This window comes from Amblyraja radiata, chromosome 27, assembly GCF_010909765.2.
Source record: "Amblyraja radiata isolate CabotCenter1 chromosome 27, sAmbRad1.1.pri, whole genome shotgun sequence".
NCBI classification, from domain to species: domain Eukaryota; kingdom Metazoa; phylum Chordata; class Chondrichthyes; order Rajiformes; family Rajidae; genus Amblyraja; species Amblyraja radiata.
The window spans coordinates 11,382,763-11,404,677 of NC_045982.1; the positions used below are offsets into that span (position 1 = coordinate 11,382,763).

General features: G+C 39.1%; 1 protein-coding gene across 8 annotated transcripts in view; it reads right to left on the bottom strand.

The window, feature by feature from the left end:
• Positions 1–27: 27 nt before the first annotated feature.
• The window catches only part of LOC116988434 (homeobox-containing protein 1-like), a 36,955-nt gene continuing 15,067 nt past the window's right edge, over positions 28–21,915 (bottom strand). Inside the window, exons 2-11 of one of the 8 annotated variants that reach the window (XM_033045121.1) lie at positions 20,989–21,068; positions 18,698–19,154; positions 17,632–17,717; positions 16,600–16,710; positions 12,942–13,089; positions 10,993–11,075; positions 9,772–9,867; positions 8,631–8,725; positions 1,094–1,236; positions 28–276 (exon numbers count right to left, since the gene is read on the bottom strand). In XM_033045121.1, coding sequence (XP_032901012.1) covers positions 1,096–1,236; positions 8,631–8,725; positions 9,772–9,867; positions 10,993–11,075; positions 12,942–13,089; positions 16,600–16,710; positions 17,632–17,717; positions 18,698–19,146 — 1,209 coding nt within the window. In that variant the 5' untranslated portion in view covers positions 19,147–19,154; positions 20,989–21,068 and the 3' untranslated portion in view covers positions 28–276; positions 1,094–1,095. Of the gene's footprint in view, positions 1,268–8,610; positions 8,726–9,771; positions 9,868–10,992; positions 11,076–12,941; positions 13,090–16,599; positions 16,711–17,631; positions 17,718–18,697; positions 19,155–20,988; positions 21,072–21,915 lie in introns of all 8 variants that reach the window. The other 7 variants (XM_033045124.1, XM_033045119.1, XM_033045120.1 and 4 more) reach the window with 7 other exon arrangements.

Below are 21,915 nucleotides of genomic sequence, written 5' to 3' on the forward strand. Positions count from 1 at the left end.
AAGCATTCGTTAGCTTTTTTTTTTAAAAACATCAAATTTGAGACTGGATTCATGTTTGTAACACTCTACATACAGTTAAAAAAAACAATTAAAGAATGGTACTGCAGTTACAGACCTTAAATATCGGCAAAATTATAATAAAACTTATGAGATCATTGCAACAGTGAATGGTTTTCACTTCTCATTACACACAGCTTGCTTCTGGGGAAGTGGAAATTGGCAGAATTGTCTCTTTTGGAAGGTCTGTCAGATCCAAACATTTGGTTCCTCTTTAGCCTACGAGGCAAATTCCAAAATGTAATGTTTTGTTACTATAAATGTCATCATTTAATTGCAATGCACAAATAGGCACGAAGAGGTGGTTGATAGCTCCTCCACAGGATGCCTTCCAGCTGAGGTTCAACCAAATCTTCTACAAATAACTTGAATTTATTTTTCAAATAAAACATAGATTGGAAAATAAATGATTTGATCAGGGAATGACTATGTAGGCTTTGACTATGTGATGTCTACCCTGACCCTGATTCTCAAAACAGGCTGGAAAATAGGAACCAACGAACAAAGACTAATCTGAAACAGCCCATGTAAAATCTAGCATTGGGCATGGGAGCCATTTGTTTCTCAGTTTCCAGCAGTTGGAACCTTGGAGAAACTGCAGTGTATGTGTTCTGGGCCCTGGCAACTTCTGACTTTGGGCCAGGTTAGTCTGGTTTGACTTTTTGTTCGTACCTCCCTAATAAAAAACTAGCTATGTAAAATTTAGAAAATAGAAAATGCTTTTGTTTTGCCTTCAGCTAATAGTTTTATCTGTACTAAGTAATGTGCAGTAATACATTAAAAAAGTTTCCTTTTTGAGTTCACAGTCAGCTGTCAGCAAACCTTAGTCACACCTGACAACCTCTATTCACGGATATGTTAACATGAGATGATCACATTGGCAGCTATAAAAAATGAGAACTTTTCTTTCAATTTAACACACAGCGAACGAACGAATGATAAATATACATCTAATAGTCTTTTGCAGAACAGTACATATAATAGGGAAGAAGGTGGCTATAGTCTATAACATAATCCTGATTGCCCTCAGCCTTACGTTCAATCATCGTCGATTGCTTCTGTCTTGATCTCGCTTCCACCCTGGCCAGCCAAAGCTAGGACTGAATGATTGACAGCTGCCATTTCAACAGCCAAAGATATAGGATCTTGCTGATGGTCACTATGACAAGTATTTTCATCCTGCAAAGGGGGGGAGAGGGGGAAACACAAACTGCCATATAAATAGCACAGGAATCAACAAAAACAATCAAACATAATGCTACAGTTAAGGATTAAGATACATGATAATAAGATCATGTGATAGGAGTAGAATTAGGCCATTCGGCCCATCTCAATCTACTCTGCCATTTAATCATGGCTGATCTTTTTCTCCCTCCAAACTCCATTCTCCTGCCCTCCCCAGTGTCTGGGTGATGTGGCTGAACATTACCTGCAGAGTAACGCATTCAATTACTGCATAATCTATCCAATTACCCACTTAAGGGGCTGTCCCACTATACGAGCTAATACAAGAGCTCTCCCGAGTTTAAAAAAAAATCAAACTCGTGGTAAGCACGTAGAAGGTACGGAGCGGGTATTCCGGAGCTCGGGACATCTCTTAGCGACTCGTAACGCTAACGGCAGGTACTCGGGAAACATGTAACGCTAACGGCAGGTACTCGGGAAACATGTAACGTTAACGGCAGGTACTCGGGAAACATGTAACGCTAACGGCAGGTACTCGGGTACATGTTGAAAAATGTCCACGAGAGCCCCGAGTACCTACGAGCGGCTATTACCGTAATTCTCTGATTTCGAATCAGGGGAAACTCGGGAGAACTCTTGAATTAGCTCGTATAGTGGGACAGCCCCTTAACATTTTTTTCAAACAATATTTATAAGCGTTTAGTTTAGTTTAGAGATACAGCGTGAAAACAGGCCCTTCTGTCTACCAAGTCCGCGCCAACCAGCGATCCCCGCACATTAACACTATCCTACAATTAACCTACAAACCTGTACATCTTTGGAGTGTGGGAGGAAACTGGAGCTCCCAGGGAAAACCCATGCAGGTCATGGGGAGAACGTACAAACTCCATACAGACAGCACCCATAGTCAGGATCGAATCCGGTTCTCTGCTGCCGTAAGGCAGCAACACTACCGCTGTGCCACCGTGCCGCATTAGTTTCATGTCAGTTGTCATTGTTACTGAGGTTAACTTTGGCTGTGAACACACTCTCAAAGCTCTTTGACACCCTGGTCCTGATAATAACAGTAAAACCCCTGTTGGTAGTTGAGTGTTGGAATTTTAAATATAAAGAATTTATTTTGTCAAATATGTTTTTTTGTGCTTTTTAATAAATGAATATGCTGTTTTAAAATGAAAAAATAAATCAGCCCACCTTCTCAAGTCAGCACTATTTTAAACAAAATCTTATCCAGATATCCACTGAGGACTGGAGTCAACCATAAAGCACCTGAATAACATGTTTTTCTATATGAATAGCAAGTTGTTGGAGATAAAGAATATTTTATAGATGCCAGTCAAACATTAAGTATGATTTTTATATATGATATGAGTTATGGGACATCGTTATTACAAATATTATCTAGAATTGATGGCCAAATCTATTCACTGAATTAGTATACCAATGATTTCTAATGAGTACTCAAGTGGATGTTAAGTTTGTAAACCAATCTTGCAGAATTCATAATAAATGTATTGGTGAAACCATTGTGGTTTCCACATTTTCTACGATAATGCTTGTAAGATATCAAAGCATCATGTAAATACATCGTTTTTGTGCAAAACATCTCAACACCAACTCCAATAACTACTGCAGTCTCCACTTTATAAAATGTATTCTATTAACTTGTTCTCTCAGGAGCTGATAATCCTCCAATAAGTTGCAGCCTCCATGCTGAACCCATGACTGCCAACACGATAAAGCCTAATGACCTTGGACTGGTGGCCACATACTTCCAATAAGAATAACCCCTCTTTCTTTCTTATTCTCTATCTAAAAAAAAACTATAAGCAGAATCAATCCACAATTGATAATATTAATAATGTACGACTGATATACATGAAATATTTTTACCATAATATGTGTTTGCTTCTAATAAAAATATTATTAAAAAAAAGAATGACCCCTCTGTTTAAGGAGGGAAGGAGACAACAGAGAACTGTAGACCAGTTGATTTGCCGTTAGTAGCAGGGCAAATGCTGGAATCTACTACAGTATTAAGAAACTGGCTAACAGACCATTTAAAACTCAGGAACTCAGCCAGTCAAGCAGCATCTGTGGAGAGAATGGACAGATGACATTTTGGGTTGGGACCCTTCTTCAGGCAGATGTTTTGTGTCTATCTAGAAAATAATAATATATTTTGGGCTAAATCAATACAGGTTTATGAGAGGAGATAATGTTCAATAAATCTGTTAAGAGCTTTTTCAGACTCTGACATATATATAAGGGAGATCGAGTAGATGTGGACATGGACTTTCTGAAGACCTTGGATAAAGTGCTACACAAGAAGACATAAAACAAAAATAGAGTACATTGGATTTGGAGTAACATACAGGTATGGAGTGGGTGTTAATTGTCAGAAAACAGTAGTTTGAACATGTCATTTTTATCTTGCAAAAGACGCATCAGACGCTGCAAGGGTTGGTGCTGGAGCCCCAACTGCTCACAATTTCTATTGATCATTTGAAATAGGGACCAAATTGTTGATGCTATAATGGTGGATGCAACCGTGGGTTGTGAGGTGGATGCAGAAAACCTTCAGGGTAATAAATGAATGGATATAGATGTGACAGATGGAATATAAGGTGGGAAAATACAAGTTCACCCACACTGATAGAAAAAAACCCCCACACCTTTTAAAATAATGAATTACCGAAAACAATGGTGTCCGGTGGGATCTCGAAAACTTTACTGACAATTAATGAGCAGGCTCAGCCAGCAATTGAAAGGACAAATAGTTTACTGCACAAGGAGTTAAATGGAAGAGTAAAGAGTAAAGACTTACTCTAATCACATAGTTTTGGAATATCCTCGTCTCCCTACCTAATATGCAATATCTGCCACAGATATTCTATTTTATTCTAATTTTCCCCCAAGAAGTTAGTGAATCTGTCGAATTCTCTCCTCAGTAGTGCTGCAAGAGGCTCAGTCACCGAGTATATTTAAGGCAGAGATTAATTGATTTTTGGAAATTACTAGAGATTGGAAATTTGCTTATTGCAGGAAAATGACACTGAGGTAAAATACAGCGACAACCTTATTGAATGGCAGAGCTGGCATGAAGGACTAAAGTGCCTATTACTGGTTCTATTCTGTTAAACATTGGCGACCACCTACCTCCTCCTCTTGCCAAGCTTCATCGCTAATTGCTATATTGCGAAGTATTACAGACCTAACCTCTGAGAGAGAGAGAAAGCGTTTTCAAGAGAGAGTTAGACTTAGCTCTTCGGGCTAAAGGAGTCAAGGGATATGGGGAAAAAGCAGGAACGGGGTACTGATTTTAGATGATCAGCCATGATCTCGAAAGAACTGCCAACAACCGAGTGAGGTGGAGGGCATTTGTCAATAGCCTATGCTCCCCAGAGGAGCAAAGGGCTTAAGAAGAAAATGATCAAATTGAATGGCGGTGCTGGCTCGAAGGGCTAAATGGCCTACTCCTGCACCTATCTTTCTATGTATGCACGATTCAATAGAATATTGAGAATTAACCATTTCAAAGCTTCTTAAAACATGAGGATGAACATTTTAAGTTATTTTAATCCACAACAAAACCAACCAAAAACCACCCTGAGTCTTCATTCATTCTTAGACCCAAAGCATTATTTGGTGACTGTGAAACTGAGACGAAGAATAAATATTCTGCTAGAAATGTCAACTACATTTTCTATTGTCATGCAATTATAGGATTGCACAATGCTCAATGCTGTGCCTGGAATCATCCAATTTGCAGGTGATATAGTTATTAGATCATCGTGTCTGGCAGCTTTTCAACTGTTCCTTTCCAATTAAAATCTAAGTTCATGCTAACTTAGCTCTGACATCACTTGAAGAAGTTTACATTTTGGTTACGATTAATTTAAACAGTTTTAGTTCAGCTTCACGTTTGGATTGTCTATCATTTACCCTGGTCCTCATACAGACTTGTATTGCCGAAGGAAAGTTCACTGCTGAGTTGAGAAGAATAATCACTGCAGAGTGGAGGGCATTTTCACATTGAAATCATGGAGATTCTAGTCATACATATATTCTAGTCATACGTACATCTGTTGAACATGCTTTCTAGACTTAGCAACTAAAATTGACCATCTTAACTCCTAGGGAATAAATACAATTCCAAACCTGACCACAGTAATTAATAAACAAATAGTGCAGTAATAAAATTTCTCATAATCATACAGCATGGAAACAGGCCCTTTGGCCCAACTTGCCCTTACTGACAAAACATCAATTGTTTGCAACTTGTATTTATAGATCCCAAACTACAGAAAATGTTTCAAAATGGATTTCACCCATTATTTCACCATTCTTCTCTCATTTTATTTAAGTTGCCAGAATTCTTTTGCCTCTTTGAAGGCAGTAACAATAAAACATTTCTTTGTTTCCCTATTCTAGTTCACTTACCATTCATTTTCAAGGTCAGCAATTGGTTGAAAACTGAAAAACGGTTCAGTGTTCAGCCAATTCAGCCCCACATTTGATCCTTACGCAAATTACAGCTGCTATAATTCCACTGCAATTAGGATTTAATGTCCCCAAAAAAGCAATTTTAAACACTATTAAGGCAGTGGATAAGAAGATGTGAATCAGATTCACCATAAGGTTTATTATCTACCATCGGTTGGCTTCAGACACTGGTTGAATTGCTTAGAGTTAGAAACTTGTTGAAGAATCAATGGCAGGATAATGAAAATAACCAGAGTAGATTTAAATATATATGTCAAAAGTATATTCATCGGTGATTAGGCAATGTCCATCTACAACACAGCCTCTGTGGTATCATACTTAGGAACTACATCATTAGACAATATAAGAATGGTCTTTGCCAATTAAAATTAAAATCCATATAAAAGTCTTAGAAACCACAGTCATTAAAACCAAACTGATACAACAGTGATGTCCATGTATTGGCAAAAGTCCACGATGCAAGATCTGATGTTTTGGCTTGTTTTCTCACTCTCCCAAAGGTTTGCAAAGTCAGTCCAACTTAACACCAAGAGTCGCATTTGACAAATTTAAACAATGTCACGGAACACAATATCCAACTCATTTATTAAACCAATTATACAAAAGATGTCATATTAATGAATCTAAATTAGCTAAATTCTTCAATTCGGTCACAGATTATACAAACGAACACAACTGAGAACCTGATGTGTGAACATAATGCAGAACATGACACGCCAGTATGAGTAGAGAAATAAATGAATCAGGTCAAAGCTGTTTCAACACCCTAATGACTCAATTAGCAACCTCCCCACTTTTCAAAACTAAAAAGATTAATACCAATCCCAGTGAGGAAGTAATCAACCAAGGTGCTTGTGATTCAACCACTTAGATTGAATTCAGTGGGACTAATTGGTTAGAGATGTGATTTTGACTAAATCAGTTCACATGCTGATTGACCAAAGGAGACACCAAGAAAGTGTAATGTAGATAACCAGAAACCTGAAGTAATAGAAAATCTCCTAGCCTCGGTGTTGAGGGAACAAGCATCAAAAAGTAAAATGGACAGAAATATATCTGTGCAGAATAGATTGCATTATAGATCACATTTACTATCACCATAGTGTACTGAATATTACAGTACATTCTGGTTTATTGTATGGGCAAACTTTTGTACCAATGCTGGGACGTACATGCATTACTCAATGAGTATTGTCCAGCCATAGTGAGAAAGAAACTCGGCAACTTTGTACCCTGCTACCTGCACTCCTGGCTGCTCCTGTGGATTCCTCAGGGAGTCCAAAGGATGGCAAAAGCATCCCAACTCTCATGCTTAACCTGGTCCAATTGCAGCAAATCCATTCACTAATGGGAGAGGTGGAGCTTTTTTTTGACCATTTAATTTAGTTAGTTTGAATGTTTTAATTATTTTTAAAGGTGTTTTTTTAAAACATATCCCTAACACATCCAAAAAGATTTTGCACATTTAAGGCATTCATAAATATTCATATGTGTCATCTTTGACAGCTAGTGTGTTTGAGTGTGATTGTTCAACAACTAGTTTATAACGTGTCATTAGTAATGCATGAACGTAAACTTTGAGGATATTTAAATGAGAAATACATCATATCTCTCCTGATCTTGTGGCCACTTCTCCCCATCAATCACAATGTAGAGGTCAGTGACTATAATCAGCGACTGCAATTTTGTGCTTCCTTGGCCACAATGGTACAGAAGCACAACAGCCCAAAAGTCAGAGTTTCTCACTACTCAATCCAACATCTTTCTATGGTTCACATTTGATACTGACCACATTTTATTAATAAATGCTATTCTTTCAGGTTTTTAAGGTCATGCTGAACTCTGAAAAATCATATCCTGTGTCTTTATATTTTAAAATATCAATATCTACTTTTAAAAAATATATAGATTTGCACCTTATCCAAGTTATTTCAAAGCTTTGCAATAAAAATAAAATATCCCTATTACCATTTCCAATTGCTGTTCAAGTTCCACATGTGTCAGGAATTTTTAGAACTGAGAAGGTTTCCAAACATATAAATTAGGAAGAGCTATCAAGTCAGCCCTTCAAGGCAGCTCCATTATTTAATAAGGTTATGGTTGATCCGACAGTAAACTCTACTCCACATTCCATTCTAACTGTGCAAGTTTTCAGCCTCAAGAATCCATCTATTAGTACCTCTATTTTGTTTCCTTCCATCGCCTTCTGGCAAAGACTCTTGGCCCTCAAAGAGAAAAGTTTGCCTCATCTCTTTATAAATGGGCAACCCATTATTTTTAAACCCATTTCTAGATTCATATGTATGAAACATCTTCTCCCTGTCACTCAAGACTCCTCAGGACTGTAAACAAGTGCCCTCTCACTCTTCTAAACTCATGCTTTGACAAGCTTACCCGCTCAACCTTTCCTCATAAGATAAACTGGCTGAGTATCTCTTCCGATTTAATTCCAATGCATTAACATCCTTGGAGAAAAGGAATAGGTGATGTTTCGGGTCAAGATACTTCTTCAGACTGAAGAGATGCTGCCTGACCTGCTGAGTTACTCCAACATTTTGTGTCTATCTTCGGTGTATACCAGCCTATGCATTAAAATCCTTTATGGTTTCACTACATAGCAAGACAGTAAAACCATCTCTCGAAATACCGTGCAGATTCACAGCATTCATGTCAATGCCCACCAATAAAAAATGATTTCAGTTTGACCTCAAATTATATACGGTTAAACCTTTTAGTCTGTCAATATGCAAATAGATTTAGATAATAGGCTAGAGGTTGGTAATAAATTGTTTACAACATATTTATTTAACATTCCTGGATAAAATGAGAAAGATTTAAAGAAGTAACTTTTGTAGTTCTAACCTCTAATAGTCGTGACTCACTTGCTCACAGTAGTCGTTGACCTCAATGTCATCACTATTGGAATGTCCACCAGGACTCTGCACATCAATCCCATGACTCTCCAGGATTGCTGCTTCTTTGAAAACAAGATTGATCAGAAACTAAACTTAACTTTTGAAAAGAAATCGCTACATTTAAGTATCTTACAAAAGAAAATCCAACTGAATGCAATAGAGTATGCTTTTTTTTTTGCAGGGTGATTAGAAAGCAGTAATGAATAGAACTCCAGATGGTGCTGAATCCAAATCATTGTCCTTCCTGTCACCTTGGCTGGAATAAGATGCACGAGTGCTGACTGAGCTTGGAACTTGAGGTATTTTTCTTTAGAGTGTTTTTATCAACTAAGTTATTGCAAACTCAAATTTTTATTTCTACTTTCTTTGAAAGAAATACATTCATATTTATTTTCAAAATGTTTACAATATTAAGAGCACCACCAAGGAACTGTTGCTACCATGTAGCACTTAATAATGGACTCAGTTCTCACCACAATAGTAACAGTCTCACTCCACATTTGGCCAGTGTTGTTTTGTTTTCAGCACTGTGAGTTGAATTGTTTGCTTGAACCTTGTCATGTCACAGCTTATAAATCATCTCAACAACTGATGAAAATGGATATTAGAAAATGAATATCCTCTGAATATTCAATTCTACAAATGTATGCCTCGATAGAGTAGACGTAGAAAGGATGTTTCCAGCGATGGGAGAGACGAGGACCACAGGGTACAGCCTCAAATTAAAAGAACATACCTTTAGAATGGAGATGAAGAAGAATTTATTTAACCAGATGGAAGTAAATCTCTGGGATCCATTGCCACAGACAGCTATGGAGGCCGACATTTGTATTTTATTTAAAGTGGAGATAGATAGGTTTTTGATTAGTAAGAGCATCAATGTGACAGGGAGGAGAATGGGGTTGAGAGGGAAAGACCAGCCATGATCAAATAGTTGAGGAGACTCGATGGGGCAAATGGCCTAATTCTGTCCTACGTCTTATGGTGTGAAGCGAGTATCCTATGGGCAGTAAAGTTATTAAATAATAATTCTGGTTGAGGTTTCAATAATTAACCAATCATTTTGAATCGATTGTCCTTATAGTCAAAAGCTTTCTAATTGCCTTACCTATGTTTGCTCTTCTCTTCATCTCCTTCCGACGATTGGCAAACCAGTTATACACTTTCAGAGGAGTAACTCGCTCAAACTCTGATAGTTTTTTACCTGAATAATGAATATTGGGAAAGCTAGGTATTAAAACAAAAATCGCAATAAATAGATAAAGTTAAAGCCCTGTCCCATGGTACGAGTTCATTCCAAGAGCTCTCCCTAGTTTAAAAAAAAATCAAACTCGTGGTAGCACGGAGAATGAACGTAGCGGGTACGTCGGAGTTCGGGGACGTCTCTTAGCGCTAACGGCAGGTACTCGGGAAGACTCGCTAACGGCAGGTAAGCACGGGAAGACTCGTGAAGATTTTTCAACATGATGAAAAATGTCCACGAGAGCCCCGAGTACCGACGAGTGGCCATTACCATAAATCTCCGAGTTCGAATCAGGGCAAACTTGGGAGAACTCTTGGAATGAACTCGTACCATGGGACAGGGGTTTTAGTACTGCAATTAACCAGTGTCGCCATCTTTCCATTTTTTAATAACCAAACTCGATGGTAAGAAAATTGAATAATTGCATTATTATGATTACTAGCATGAAAACTGCTTTTAAATTGTATGGAAATTTTGTGTAAAGTTGGATTTCTGTAAGTCAGGTAATTCTAAACCCTGTATATATCATATTATTGAATTGAAGATATCAGCTTTATTAAAAGTCTCAGCTAATCGTTCCCGTTATTAAGTTACCAAAGATAGTAGACTTCAAACGGTTACCCACATTAAATCCATAATTGTTTTTGAGATTGTACTTTTATTGGAGCAATTATTATTTTTAAATCTGTGGCTAAAGAAATGTAAATGCATCTTTGTGTTGGGAATTAACAGCTTTGTACGTCAATGATTTAAATAACAACAACTCAGATTAGTGTTTCTCCCAAAATGATAATTACATCACAGACATAGCATTTTTGCCAATATATCAATTATATATCTTTCCACAAACAATATAATTCATTTGGAAATCTTCAAAGTTTGTTGTATAAATATTATACAGGTAATTTTCAAAAAAGTGCCTTTCTACTAATCCTATTTCCGTTAATAAGATATACTGCTGTGTACGATAATGGTGTTTGCAACACCTCATAAATTAAACTGGGCACTTCATGAATTTTTCTCACTTATTCCTTGTTTTTAATTTTTTTTAAACTGCAAATGATGAATAGCTGCAGGTGCTCATACCTGGTTTCTGTATTACTGTATTGCAAGCGTTTGCAATTTCCTCACGTTTTGCCTCATCCGGATACTGATTTTCACCAAAATAACTGCAAGGTATTGGAATGGAAAAATACAAGGATACAATTTTTGAAGCAGGCATATGTTAATTTTGATATTCGGACCACTGCAGTTAAATCAGAAGAATATTGAAATGCTTTGTCACTTTATTGTGCAATTGGTTATTGGTAAACATGAGGTGGTTGGATAAAGTTCATCCTCCATCTGTGAGGTAAATTGAGTTCTCAAATGTTTTTTCAAGTAAGTAAGAATTTTGAGGCACAAATTCCATCAAAGTGTCAATGATATAAAGACACTTCAATCATGCAAACCAAGTTCACAGCTAAATTAATCTCTTGTTTAGAGTTTAGAAATACAGCTTTGTAACAGGCTCACCGTGTCCACGGCAACCATCTACACTAGTACACTGGCTCTACGTTATCCCACTTTCGCATCCCATACACTAGGGGCAATTTACAGAAGCCAATCAACCTACAAACCTGCACGTCTTTGGAATGGGGAGGAAACCGGAGCACCGAGAAGAAAGCCACTCGGTCACAGGGAGTAATGTACAAACTCCGCGCAGGCAGTATCTATAGTCAGGATCAAACCCAGGTCTCTGGCATTGTGAGGCAGCAGCTCTACCACTGCGCTAATTGTGTCAACAGCTCAGTCTGGCCAATCTGACAAGCATTTCTCCAGGAAGCACTTCTCCAGGCTCTGATACAAATAAGATAGATACAAAAGGCTAGAGTACCTCAGTGGGTCAGGCAGCATCTCAGGAGAGAAGGAATGGGTGCGAGACCCTTCTGAAGGGCCTTTTGATGACCCTTCTGAAGGGCCTCGACCCGAAAATGGCACCCATTCCCTCTCTCCAGAGATGCTGCCTGACCTGCTGAGTTACTCCAGTTTTTTGTGTCTATCTTCAATTTAAACCAGCATCTGAAATTCCTTCCAACACATTTCGTCTGATGCAAATAATGCAGCTCTCTGACCTAGGGCCTCAGATCTGAAGCACTGACCCTGTTTCTCTCTCTGCAGATGCTCCCTGCATTGTTGAGTGTTTCTGCTTTTGTTCCAGATTTCCAGTATTTGCATCTAATGCAACAAAGGTTTACTGTTCCACAGGGGATTTTCTGATTATTTATTTTTAACTGTTTAAGGTGAAAGAATCTCTTTAAAATGTTAACTAGTTGACAGGCCGGAGGTTTTGCTATTATCAATCTGTCCTGGTCACTGTGTATGCATTGGAATATAGAAGGCTGAGGAAAAGTTAAAATTAAGGCGACAGAATCAGTGATCAGGTGAGCCTACTTTTATTACCTGGGATACTAATAAATGGAGGACAATGATTTAAGATTTTTTATAGAAGGATTGGAGGGGAGTTAAGGAAATTATTTTTCACTCACGACGTGGGTGTCTGAAATGGTGGTCAAGAGGAAGTCACCATCACATTTAAAACATAATCACTGCCATGATAATTGGTACAACATAAAAGGCAACAGAATGAGAGTCGATAAGAGGCACAAATATAATGGGTGTGAATAGCCTAATTTAATGCTATGTCTCTGTGATTTTATGCTGTTGAGACACAAAGTGCATTCAGCCACTGCCATGACAATTAACAACCAGATTTAGGTGACAAATTGTAATTTATCTCTGAATTTTTACCCCTTAGGTCTTCCCTTGTTGCAAAATACCTTAAATGGAGTAAAATCATTAATAATTGCTCATTGCTTGCTCTTCTTATGAAAACCTGGATACAAAATCAACCTTTATTCACCTTAGTTCCAAAAACACAAACAAACCACTTGTTGGTTAGCAGTTGGAAACTTAATATTTTTCATCCAACCCAGATTAATATGGGAGACAAGGCTAAATATACACAGTATGAGTAAGTCCTTCCTCCTACTAACCTTTCCATGACAGACAGGCACTCTTTGCGCCAGGTAAATCTACTTCCTCTTCTGAGACGAAAGTTTCCAGTCACCGGGCTGACATTTGATCGCCATTCAGGATCTTCTGTTGTTGTGGTTGAAACAGGCCTCATACTTAAAGTTGCTCCTGAATAAAATGGATAAAAATAAATACTATTGATGATGGGTTATGTTTAAGTTGTTTTTTCTAAATTATTTCAAACATTGTCGACATGATGGAAGATAGTTGAGTTTTACATGATAAGGAAAACTGACAGTCCATAGAAGGAGATGTAATGCTGCGAACTGTGCTTAAAGAGAAACAAATTAATTGAAGGAATGTTTGTCTCCAACAGTTTTTTTTTAATTATCAAACTATATTTTACTTTATGAATCATGATATAATTTTGTTTGCATAATTACAAGTTATTAAACTGTTATACATGTTATAAAAGTATTTGATTTGTATTTTTATGGAAGACAACATGTTCAAGTCAAGTCAAGTTTATTCATCATATACACATACGAGATGTGCAGTGAAATGAAAAGTTCTGTAAGTGGATGCAGCTATTTTATATATTTCAGTCTCCACTACTGTGTTCTAATAGTCAGAGGGGATCAGCGATTGATAGCTGAAGGATAGCTGGGGGGGGGGGGGGGGGCTACCATCGACTCCACAGTCAAAAAAGGCACATCTTCCTGCGGCAGCTGAGGAAGCACAATTTGCCACAGGCAATGATGGTCCAATTCTATACGGCCATCGTAGAGTCTGTCCTCACCTTCTCCATCATGGTCTGGTTTGGCTCAGCCACCAAGCACGACATCCGGAGGCTGCAGCGAATCGTCCGATCAGCTGAGAAGGTTATTGGCTGCAACCTTCCCTCCATTGACGAATTGTACACTGCAAGGGCCAGGAAGCGAGCGGATAAGATCATCTCTGACCCCTCTCACCTTGGCCACAAACTCTTTGAATCACTTCCCTCTGGAAGGCGACTCTGGGCTGTGAAGGCTGCCACAGCCAGACATAAAAACATATTTTTTCCAATAACCAAACATCTGTAGCCTCCTTTTGCTCTGGTATTTTATTTAATTCACATATTTAATCAATAATGTTTTATTATTAATGTTTAATGTTTAATGTATCATTCTTAACTGTCACTGTATGTCATTTTGTCACTTGCGGGCGGAGCACCAAGGCAAATTCCTTGTATGTGAATACTTGGCCAATAAACTTATTCATTCATTCATTCATTTAATGAAACAATCCAGTCAACAAAGTGCTGGATAATCCATTTTTTAGAGTCATAGAGTAATACAGTGTGGAAACAGGCCCTTCAGCGCAACTCGCCCACACCAGCCAACCAGGTCCCAGCTACCCACGTCCCACTTGCCTGCGCTTGGTCCATAACCCTTCAAATCTGTCCTATCCATGTACCTGTCTAACTGCTTCTTAAACTATGGGATAGTCCCAGCCTCAACTACCTCTTCTGGCAGCTTGTTCCATACACCCACCACCCTCCGTGTCAAAAAGTTACCCCTCGGATTCCTATTAAATCTTTTCCCCTTCACCTTGAACCTATGTCCTTTGGTCCTCGATTCCCCTACCCTGGGTAAAAGACTGTGCATCTTCCCGATCTATTCCTCTCATGTTTTTTTATACCTCCATAAGATCTCCCCTCATCCTCCTGTGCTCCATGGAATAGAGATCCAGCCTACTCAACCTCTCACTATAGCTCATACCCTCTAGTCCTGGCAATATCCTCGTAAATCTTTTCAGAACCCTTTCAAGCTTGACAATATCTTTCCTATAACATGGCGCCCAGAATTGAACACAATATTCTAAATGCGGTCTCACCAACGTCTTATACAACTGCAACATGACCTCCCAACTTCTATACTCAATACTCTCACTGATGAAGGCCAAAGTGCCAAAAGTCTTTTTGACCACCTTATCTACCTGCAACTCGACCTTCATGGAACCATGCACTTGTACCCCTTGATCCCTCTGCTGTTCAACACTACCCAGAGGCCTACTATTTACTGTGTAGGTCCTGCCCTTGTTCTACGTCCCAAAATGCAACACCTCACACTTCTCTGTATTAAATTCCATCAACTATTCTTCCGCTCACCTGCCCAATCGATCCAGATCCTGCTGCAATCGTTCACAGCCATCTTCACTATCTGCAAAACCACTAACTTTAGTATCATCAGCAAACTTGCTAATCTTGCCCTGCATGTTCTCATCCAAATCATTGAAAGATTAAAGGGGAGATGAAATGTATTTTCGATCAGAGGATAGTGAGAGTCTGGAATTCTCTGCCTGAAAGGTAGTAGCAGATGAAAACCTCATTACAAGGGTACAGGAGACATACATACATTATAAGGTTCCTCCTAGTGCAGGAAGGGTAAATTAGGCTGGTCGCTCTTTCAACCAGCACACACATAATTGGCTAAATGCTCTCCTTCTGCATTGTAATATTTTAAAGAGAAACCATTTAGTGCAGAATATATTCTAGCATTGTTTATTTAGTTTTTTATAAAATGTCTGAATTTTTTACTGACCTCTGCCTACTGTGCTCTGCTTCTTTTTCAGGCCACATGAGAGTGGCGCTTTGCAGAAGTCTCCTCATCTAAACGCATTGAAATGTGGAAGCATTTAATTTGTTTAATTTTGTTTAGCAATTACGAATGCTATAAAAAATAATCAGCTTGCTAAGTTACTGAAGGGTTTGATGGACATGTATTCTGAATCAGGCAACTCTGAAATGCCCGTCAAAAGGTTAGTTAATTTTCAGGTTAAATTTGCTTCCCAAGATAATTACAAGTTCATTTATTCTTCCAGGCTGTTAATTATTTATGAACATGAAAACACAAGAAAGTTGGCCATTTTACTGGAGTTAGTTACTTGGCTGGTCAGGCACCATCTCTAGAGAACATGGATAGATGGCATTTAAGTCTGAAGAAGGGTTTCGGCCCGAAACGTCACCTATTTCCTTCGCTCCATAGATGCTGCTGCACCCGCTGAGTTTCCCCAGCAATTTTGTGTACCTTCGATGGCATTTAAGGTCGGGTCCCTTCCTCTTCAGAAACGTCACCTATCCACGATCTCCTGAGATGCTGATTGATCCGCTGAATTACTCCAGCACATTGCGTTTTTTGTTGTTGTAAACCAGCCTTGTGTCAAGGCCACTTTACCCTTTCACTCTGGTGTACGCTCATGTATCTCATTGCCATTTTCCTGCATTTTGCTCAATTCTCTTAATGTTCAGAAATCTATCGATCTCCACTGAATAAACTTAATGATCGTATCTCCATAGCCCTCCCAGGTAGAACATTTTAAAGATTCACCATCCTTTGTCCTAATTCTCCAATTCATGACTCTTTCATCCATTGAGTTATCCTCATGAAATATAGGCCTGATAGTCCAGGATATGAATCTCTCCTCCCTCTATTGAAAGATTATTTTTGCATGGATCCCGTTGAAGCTTATTTATATCCTCGTTCTTACTCAATATTATAATCCCATCCAGTAACATCCCAAAATAAAAGTACTGGAAACTCAAAAGGAAAAATGATGAAAAATTGAAGAGTTTTTCTTTGGCACAACTTAACCATGTCATCTACAAATACAGATAATCCTCATCTGAATGTAACCCACCTGGACTATTTTTTTCTAGAAGATACCACCTATAAAATGCCCTCTTCTTGGGCTCACTCATATCAAGACCCTGCTGCAACAGCCATTGAGATATGTAACTTTGGCTAATACCTGTATTAAAAAAATACAACAATTATTAGAGATTTCAAAATAAACACATAATCATTCAATTTCTTTTTTTCTAAAATGGAGGGAATTATGAGTGGGTGGGAACCAAGAGCAATAGTAAGGTTTTAACCTATGTAAAAATGTTTTCAGAGTAAATTCTGTCGCATTGGTCAATAATTCACATACCCCAATTATTAAACATTTAGGGTTCAAAACTATTGACATATGACTTGGGATAGTGTTGAATAACGGTCACACTATTACTTTCTTGAAGTTGCCACGCAGACATTTTAAAATTGCAAACAATATCTACTGCGATTATTTCGCCGCATATCTTAAGTCCTAAATTTCTATGTATTCTATGGATCCCCAAATCTATGACTGCACAGTAATTAGGAGAAAAGTGTCTGTAGCACTTTATGAGAAACAGGAAATAAAGGCGTCACTGCAAAAAGAGTAGAGAGAAAGCAAAAGGAAAGGTGAACCCAGTGTGGAAGGAAGGTGGAACTCTAAGTATTGCAAGCTGTGTTTCCCAAAATCACAGGAAAGCTTATAGTGAGTAACCATCTGATCACACTATCCAGCGTCAACAATCAGATAAGAAATATGAGAGAAAAGACAGAACAGTAGTAGGAAGACAAAGGGTAAACCGTGCACCGTATCAATTGAGATCTATTAAAATAGAATTATTTCATGTTTTACTAACCACAGTAAAACTTCGAATGTTACATTTTAAAATATCAGATATTTTAAATGATAAATGTTATTTTCTATTACTTGATGTTCAAGAACTATTTCAATTTTTTTCAATGAAAGAAAAACGAAGCGTGCTCAGTATCATGTTAAAAGAATCATCATTCTTATGACAGTTTAGTGATTTTAATTTCATGTTATTCCTGTTTCGTTGACACTTTCTGCCCTTACCTGTGACTTGCCCAACCACGGCCTGAGAAATCCTCCGATTGGCTAAAAATGCTTTGATTTCTTCTTTTACTGCATTGCTGTCTCTTCTGGGGGAAAAAATGCTTTTATTTTTAAGATTTGTTTACCTCCTATCATTCCTATCATTCCTATCACCACAAGATCCCCCACCCCACTCCCCATTTTAAGACAGCTCATCCCCACCTGGTTCCTTGCAGCTGGCAAACAAGCCGATTCTGGTCATGGATTCCATTTAATACGCTGCCACCATCAACACTGCCCCTTCAATGGCCAATAAGTGGTGCAATTCAGACGACATCGCGTTTTCTGTTCTCTCTCCCTAAAATGGAAACACCTCTTTCTACATTGCAATTCCTCTAAAATAAGCGAACCAAGAAAAACTAAAACTCAGACTAAAGGGCCTGTCCCGCCAGCATGTGATTGCATGCGTCTAGCGCGACCAAACGGAAGCGGAGTTCGCGCTGAGTCGCGCTAAGTACGCGGTAAGTACGCGCAAAGTACGCGCGTGACGTAATTTACGTCAAACTCACCAATCAGCTGGGCAGGAGGCAGGCCGACTGAATCTGGACGTCGCACGGCGTCGAGCGGTGACGTCATCGCGCAACGGCATGCCGGGGCGGTGATGTCATTGTGCAACACCACGCGCTAGGCGTACGCCGTCAAGACGCTGCGTACGACGTCAAGACGCTCCGTACGGCGTCGAGACACTGCGTACGCCCATCGAGACGTTGCGTACGACCTCAATGCGGCTGCGGGTCGACAGGCCGTTGTTGCGCGGGATTTTCGGACAGTGCAAGATTTTTGGAGCCCTGCGCGATGTCGGGACCAGCCCCGCACAACTCCATACGCCTCCGGCGATCGAAGTGGGATCGGCCCCGCGAGGCCGTACGCCTCAAGCGACCACGTTTGGTCGCACTAGACGCATGCAATCGCATGCTGGTGGGACAGACCCTTAAGATTCATGGACATGGCCCAATCCATGATGTTTTAGCACGTGGCGCATTATGACAAGGTTACATTATTCTCAACATTTATTTAATCACATTACCTCATGTACTCCTCCACCTTCTCCTCCAAGTCTGCATCATCATCTCCTGTGTCAAAACTATATGATCTCTGACTGCCACTGTTCTGGTACCGCGGAGATAATGTTCCGCTGGCAACAAGTCTCTCGCTCGCCATGCTTTCTCGTCCAGTGTGGCTTGCATTGTAGGGCGGAGGCGATGTGTCGTAGCTATTACTAGGTGAGGGTGATTGCGCAATACTTTGTGTTTGTGTAGCAGCAGAAGCAGTTGAAGAGGATGCAGAAACATTGTTGCCATAGTTACTACTGTAGTTGGGCCGCCTAACAAACTTTTCATTTTGTTCCTGATCAAGGCGTTCCATTGTTTCAAGTGCATGAATGATTTCATGTTTAGTCATTCCGGATCGGCGCAGGCGCTGGAGAAGATCAATTTGTTCAATGGTGTATCGAGGCTCATCATTGTAGTAAGACATGATGTCATCTGCAAAGAAAAATGTAACAGATCAGTGATCAGGTAGACACCCAGCCTGGACTTGTCCAACTACTGCATTATATTGAGTCTGAAGAATGGCCCCGACCCAAAATGTCACTTATCCATGTCTCCAGAGACACTACCTGCCCCATTGATTTACTGCAGCACTTTGTGTCCTGTGCATGGTTCCAGCATCTGCAGATCCCCGTATCTACATTATATTATTTCTTCAAATCATTTTCATTAATTCAAATTTGTTTTTGCTGTTTCTCAAATTGCTGACCTCCAACACTCCCTGAGCAATTTAACTCAAAACATTGCAAACAACCAACTGTTCTTCAGGAAAATTAGAAGCTTCATAACTTTTGTACTTAAGCATACAAGTACAGAAATCTTGCTTTGCCCAGCCAAAATCCAATACAGGGTTGGCCATATATTTCAAGTTTGTCAGCTACATGTTCCTACAAGCAGGCACTGCAGTTGCTGAAAATCTAAATTAAGACAAAATGCTGGACGTGTTCCACAGATCATACGACATCCAGGATAAAATAGATGATTTGGTTGGTCTGAATACATAAGAAATATCAAAAATTGGGTGGTTTCTCAATTCTTCATACATGGACATTTGGAGGCTGTCTACAGAAATTATGAGAGTACAAGATTGATGTTTGTCTACAGTGATCCAAGGGTGCATCAAGCAGTATCAACTACTAATACACTGATACACATCTTGGGAACCAATGTTAAGTCGGAAATTAGATGAAGAGAGAGTAAATTCAACTTGCAGTGTCTACTGGATCAGCAGCCCAAAATATCTTTTGACCACGTTCCTTCAATATGGGCTTTAAGATATTCCACATCATTATTCCTAGCTGTTTTATCTTCAATGTTGTTGCTCAATTATTTTAAAGTGTTAATTCTTACCTAAAAAGGTAATTTTGAGTGAGTATTTGGGTTATAAAAAAGATCAAATATAAAAGTAACTTTTTCCACCTGTTAATGTTCCACTTTGCAGATAAAACATGCTTGAAGAAGTTATCATCACTGCATTAAATCCCCAGCCCCAGTTACATTATAGTCCAGCAACTATGTTTTAAAATTAATTTTACTTATTCAATGTCTAAGTGACATTGCCATTGCCACTGGCGTGACAAATTGCCATTGGCGTGAAACTGAACTGATAGATTTCCGCACTGCTTTACTCGTAGCCAAAAGATGCCAGTACGCATATCCACGTGACAAATTCGTAGCATATTCACGTGACAAATTTTGCTGCTGTATATCAATCTAATTTTAAACCTTTGAGAGGTGCTAGTACATAGTACTGGAGTGAACTATCACAAAAAAAGCACTGGATTTCTGTTTGTTTCTGGCTGTCCACCTCAACTCGGATCTAACTGGATCTTTCTACTGACATTTGTAAAACTACCTTGGCTGTAGATTATACTCATCCTTGCACTAAAATGCACCAAGAGAATGAGGCTTGGACCAAAAATGTGTGGGAAAATAATATCAAGCTAAACACTAACTGCCGCTTTAACTCTGAATTATAGAAACATACTGTTCCAAAAAGTTGACACTGAAATGACTAGTGCACCAATTTCAGATGTCTGTGGTACGGTTGGTATTCCACACATGAAATATTGGTAAAGTCAGGAGCTCTAGCCACTGTTCCGTGCTGCAACTGACGATATTAAATATGAAGTGTCACCCCAAGCAACATCACATTGCTGTTATCACACTTACACAAAAAGCACCAAATCATGCAGCAATGCAGACTGTGTCACTAATTATTGTAATGGTTCCTCTTAAAAATAACATCAGATGAAAACGAGTAACTCACCTGAGGTGCAGAGGGTCCAGTTACTACAACTGTCCACATTGGGCCTCCTTGAATTATGATTTGTTTCAATCTTCTTGCCCCTTATTGAGAAACACGGAATTCCACAAAAGGAAAAAAAAAACAAAGTAAATCCTATGTATGAGACCAGTCTATAAATTCAAATGGTACACAAAAAAGCTGGAGAAACTCAGCGGGTGCAGCAGCATCTATGGAGCGAAGGAAATAGGCAACGTTTCGGGCCGAAACCCTTCTTCAGCCCGAAACGTTGCCTATTTCCTTCGCTCCATAGATGCTGCTGCACCCGCTGAGTTTCTCCAGCTTTTTTGTGTTCCTTCAATTTTTCAGCATCTGCAGTTCCTTCTTAAACACTATAAATTCAAATACTTGGCTCCCAGCCTCAAACCTAAAATATTCTCCCCTTGTCACGAGTGAGCAGTTTTGCATCCTGTCCAAACTTCAAACAGTAGATAAAGGCTAATAATTTCAATAGATTTATCATCTGAAGTTTACTCTGGTTTTGCTGTGGGAAAATTATTTCATGGCATCTATAATCTCTAAAGAAAACATAGAAAATAGGCGCAGGAGGCCATTTGGCACTTCGAGCCAGCACCGCCATTCATTGTGATCATGGCTGATCATTCACAATCAGTAACCCGTGCCTGCCTTCTCCCCATATCTCTTGATTCCGAGCCCCGAGAGCTCGGTAAATAGACAGGGTGAATGCACAGTCTTTTACTCAGGTTAGGGTAATTAAGAACCAGTGGACATAAGTTTAAGGTGAAGATTTAATAGGAACCCGAGGGGCAGCTTTTTCACTCAGAAGATGCTGGGTATATGGAACGAGCTGCCGGAGGAGGTAGTTGAGGAAGGTGCTACAACAGCATTTAAAAGACACTTTGACAGGTGCATAGATAGGGAAGGTTTAAA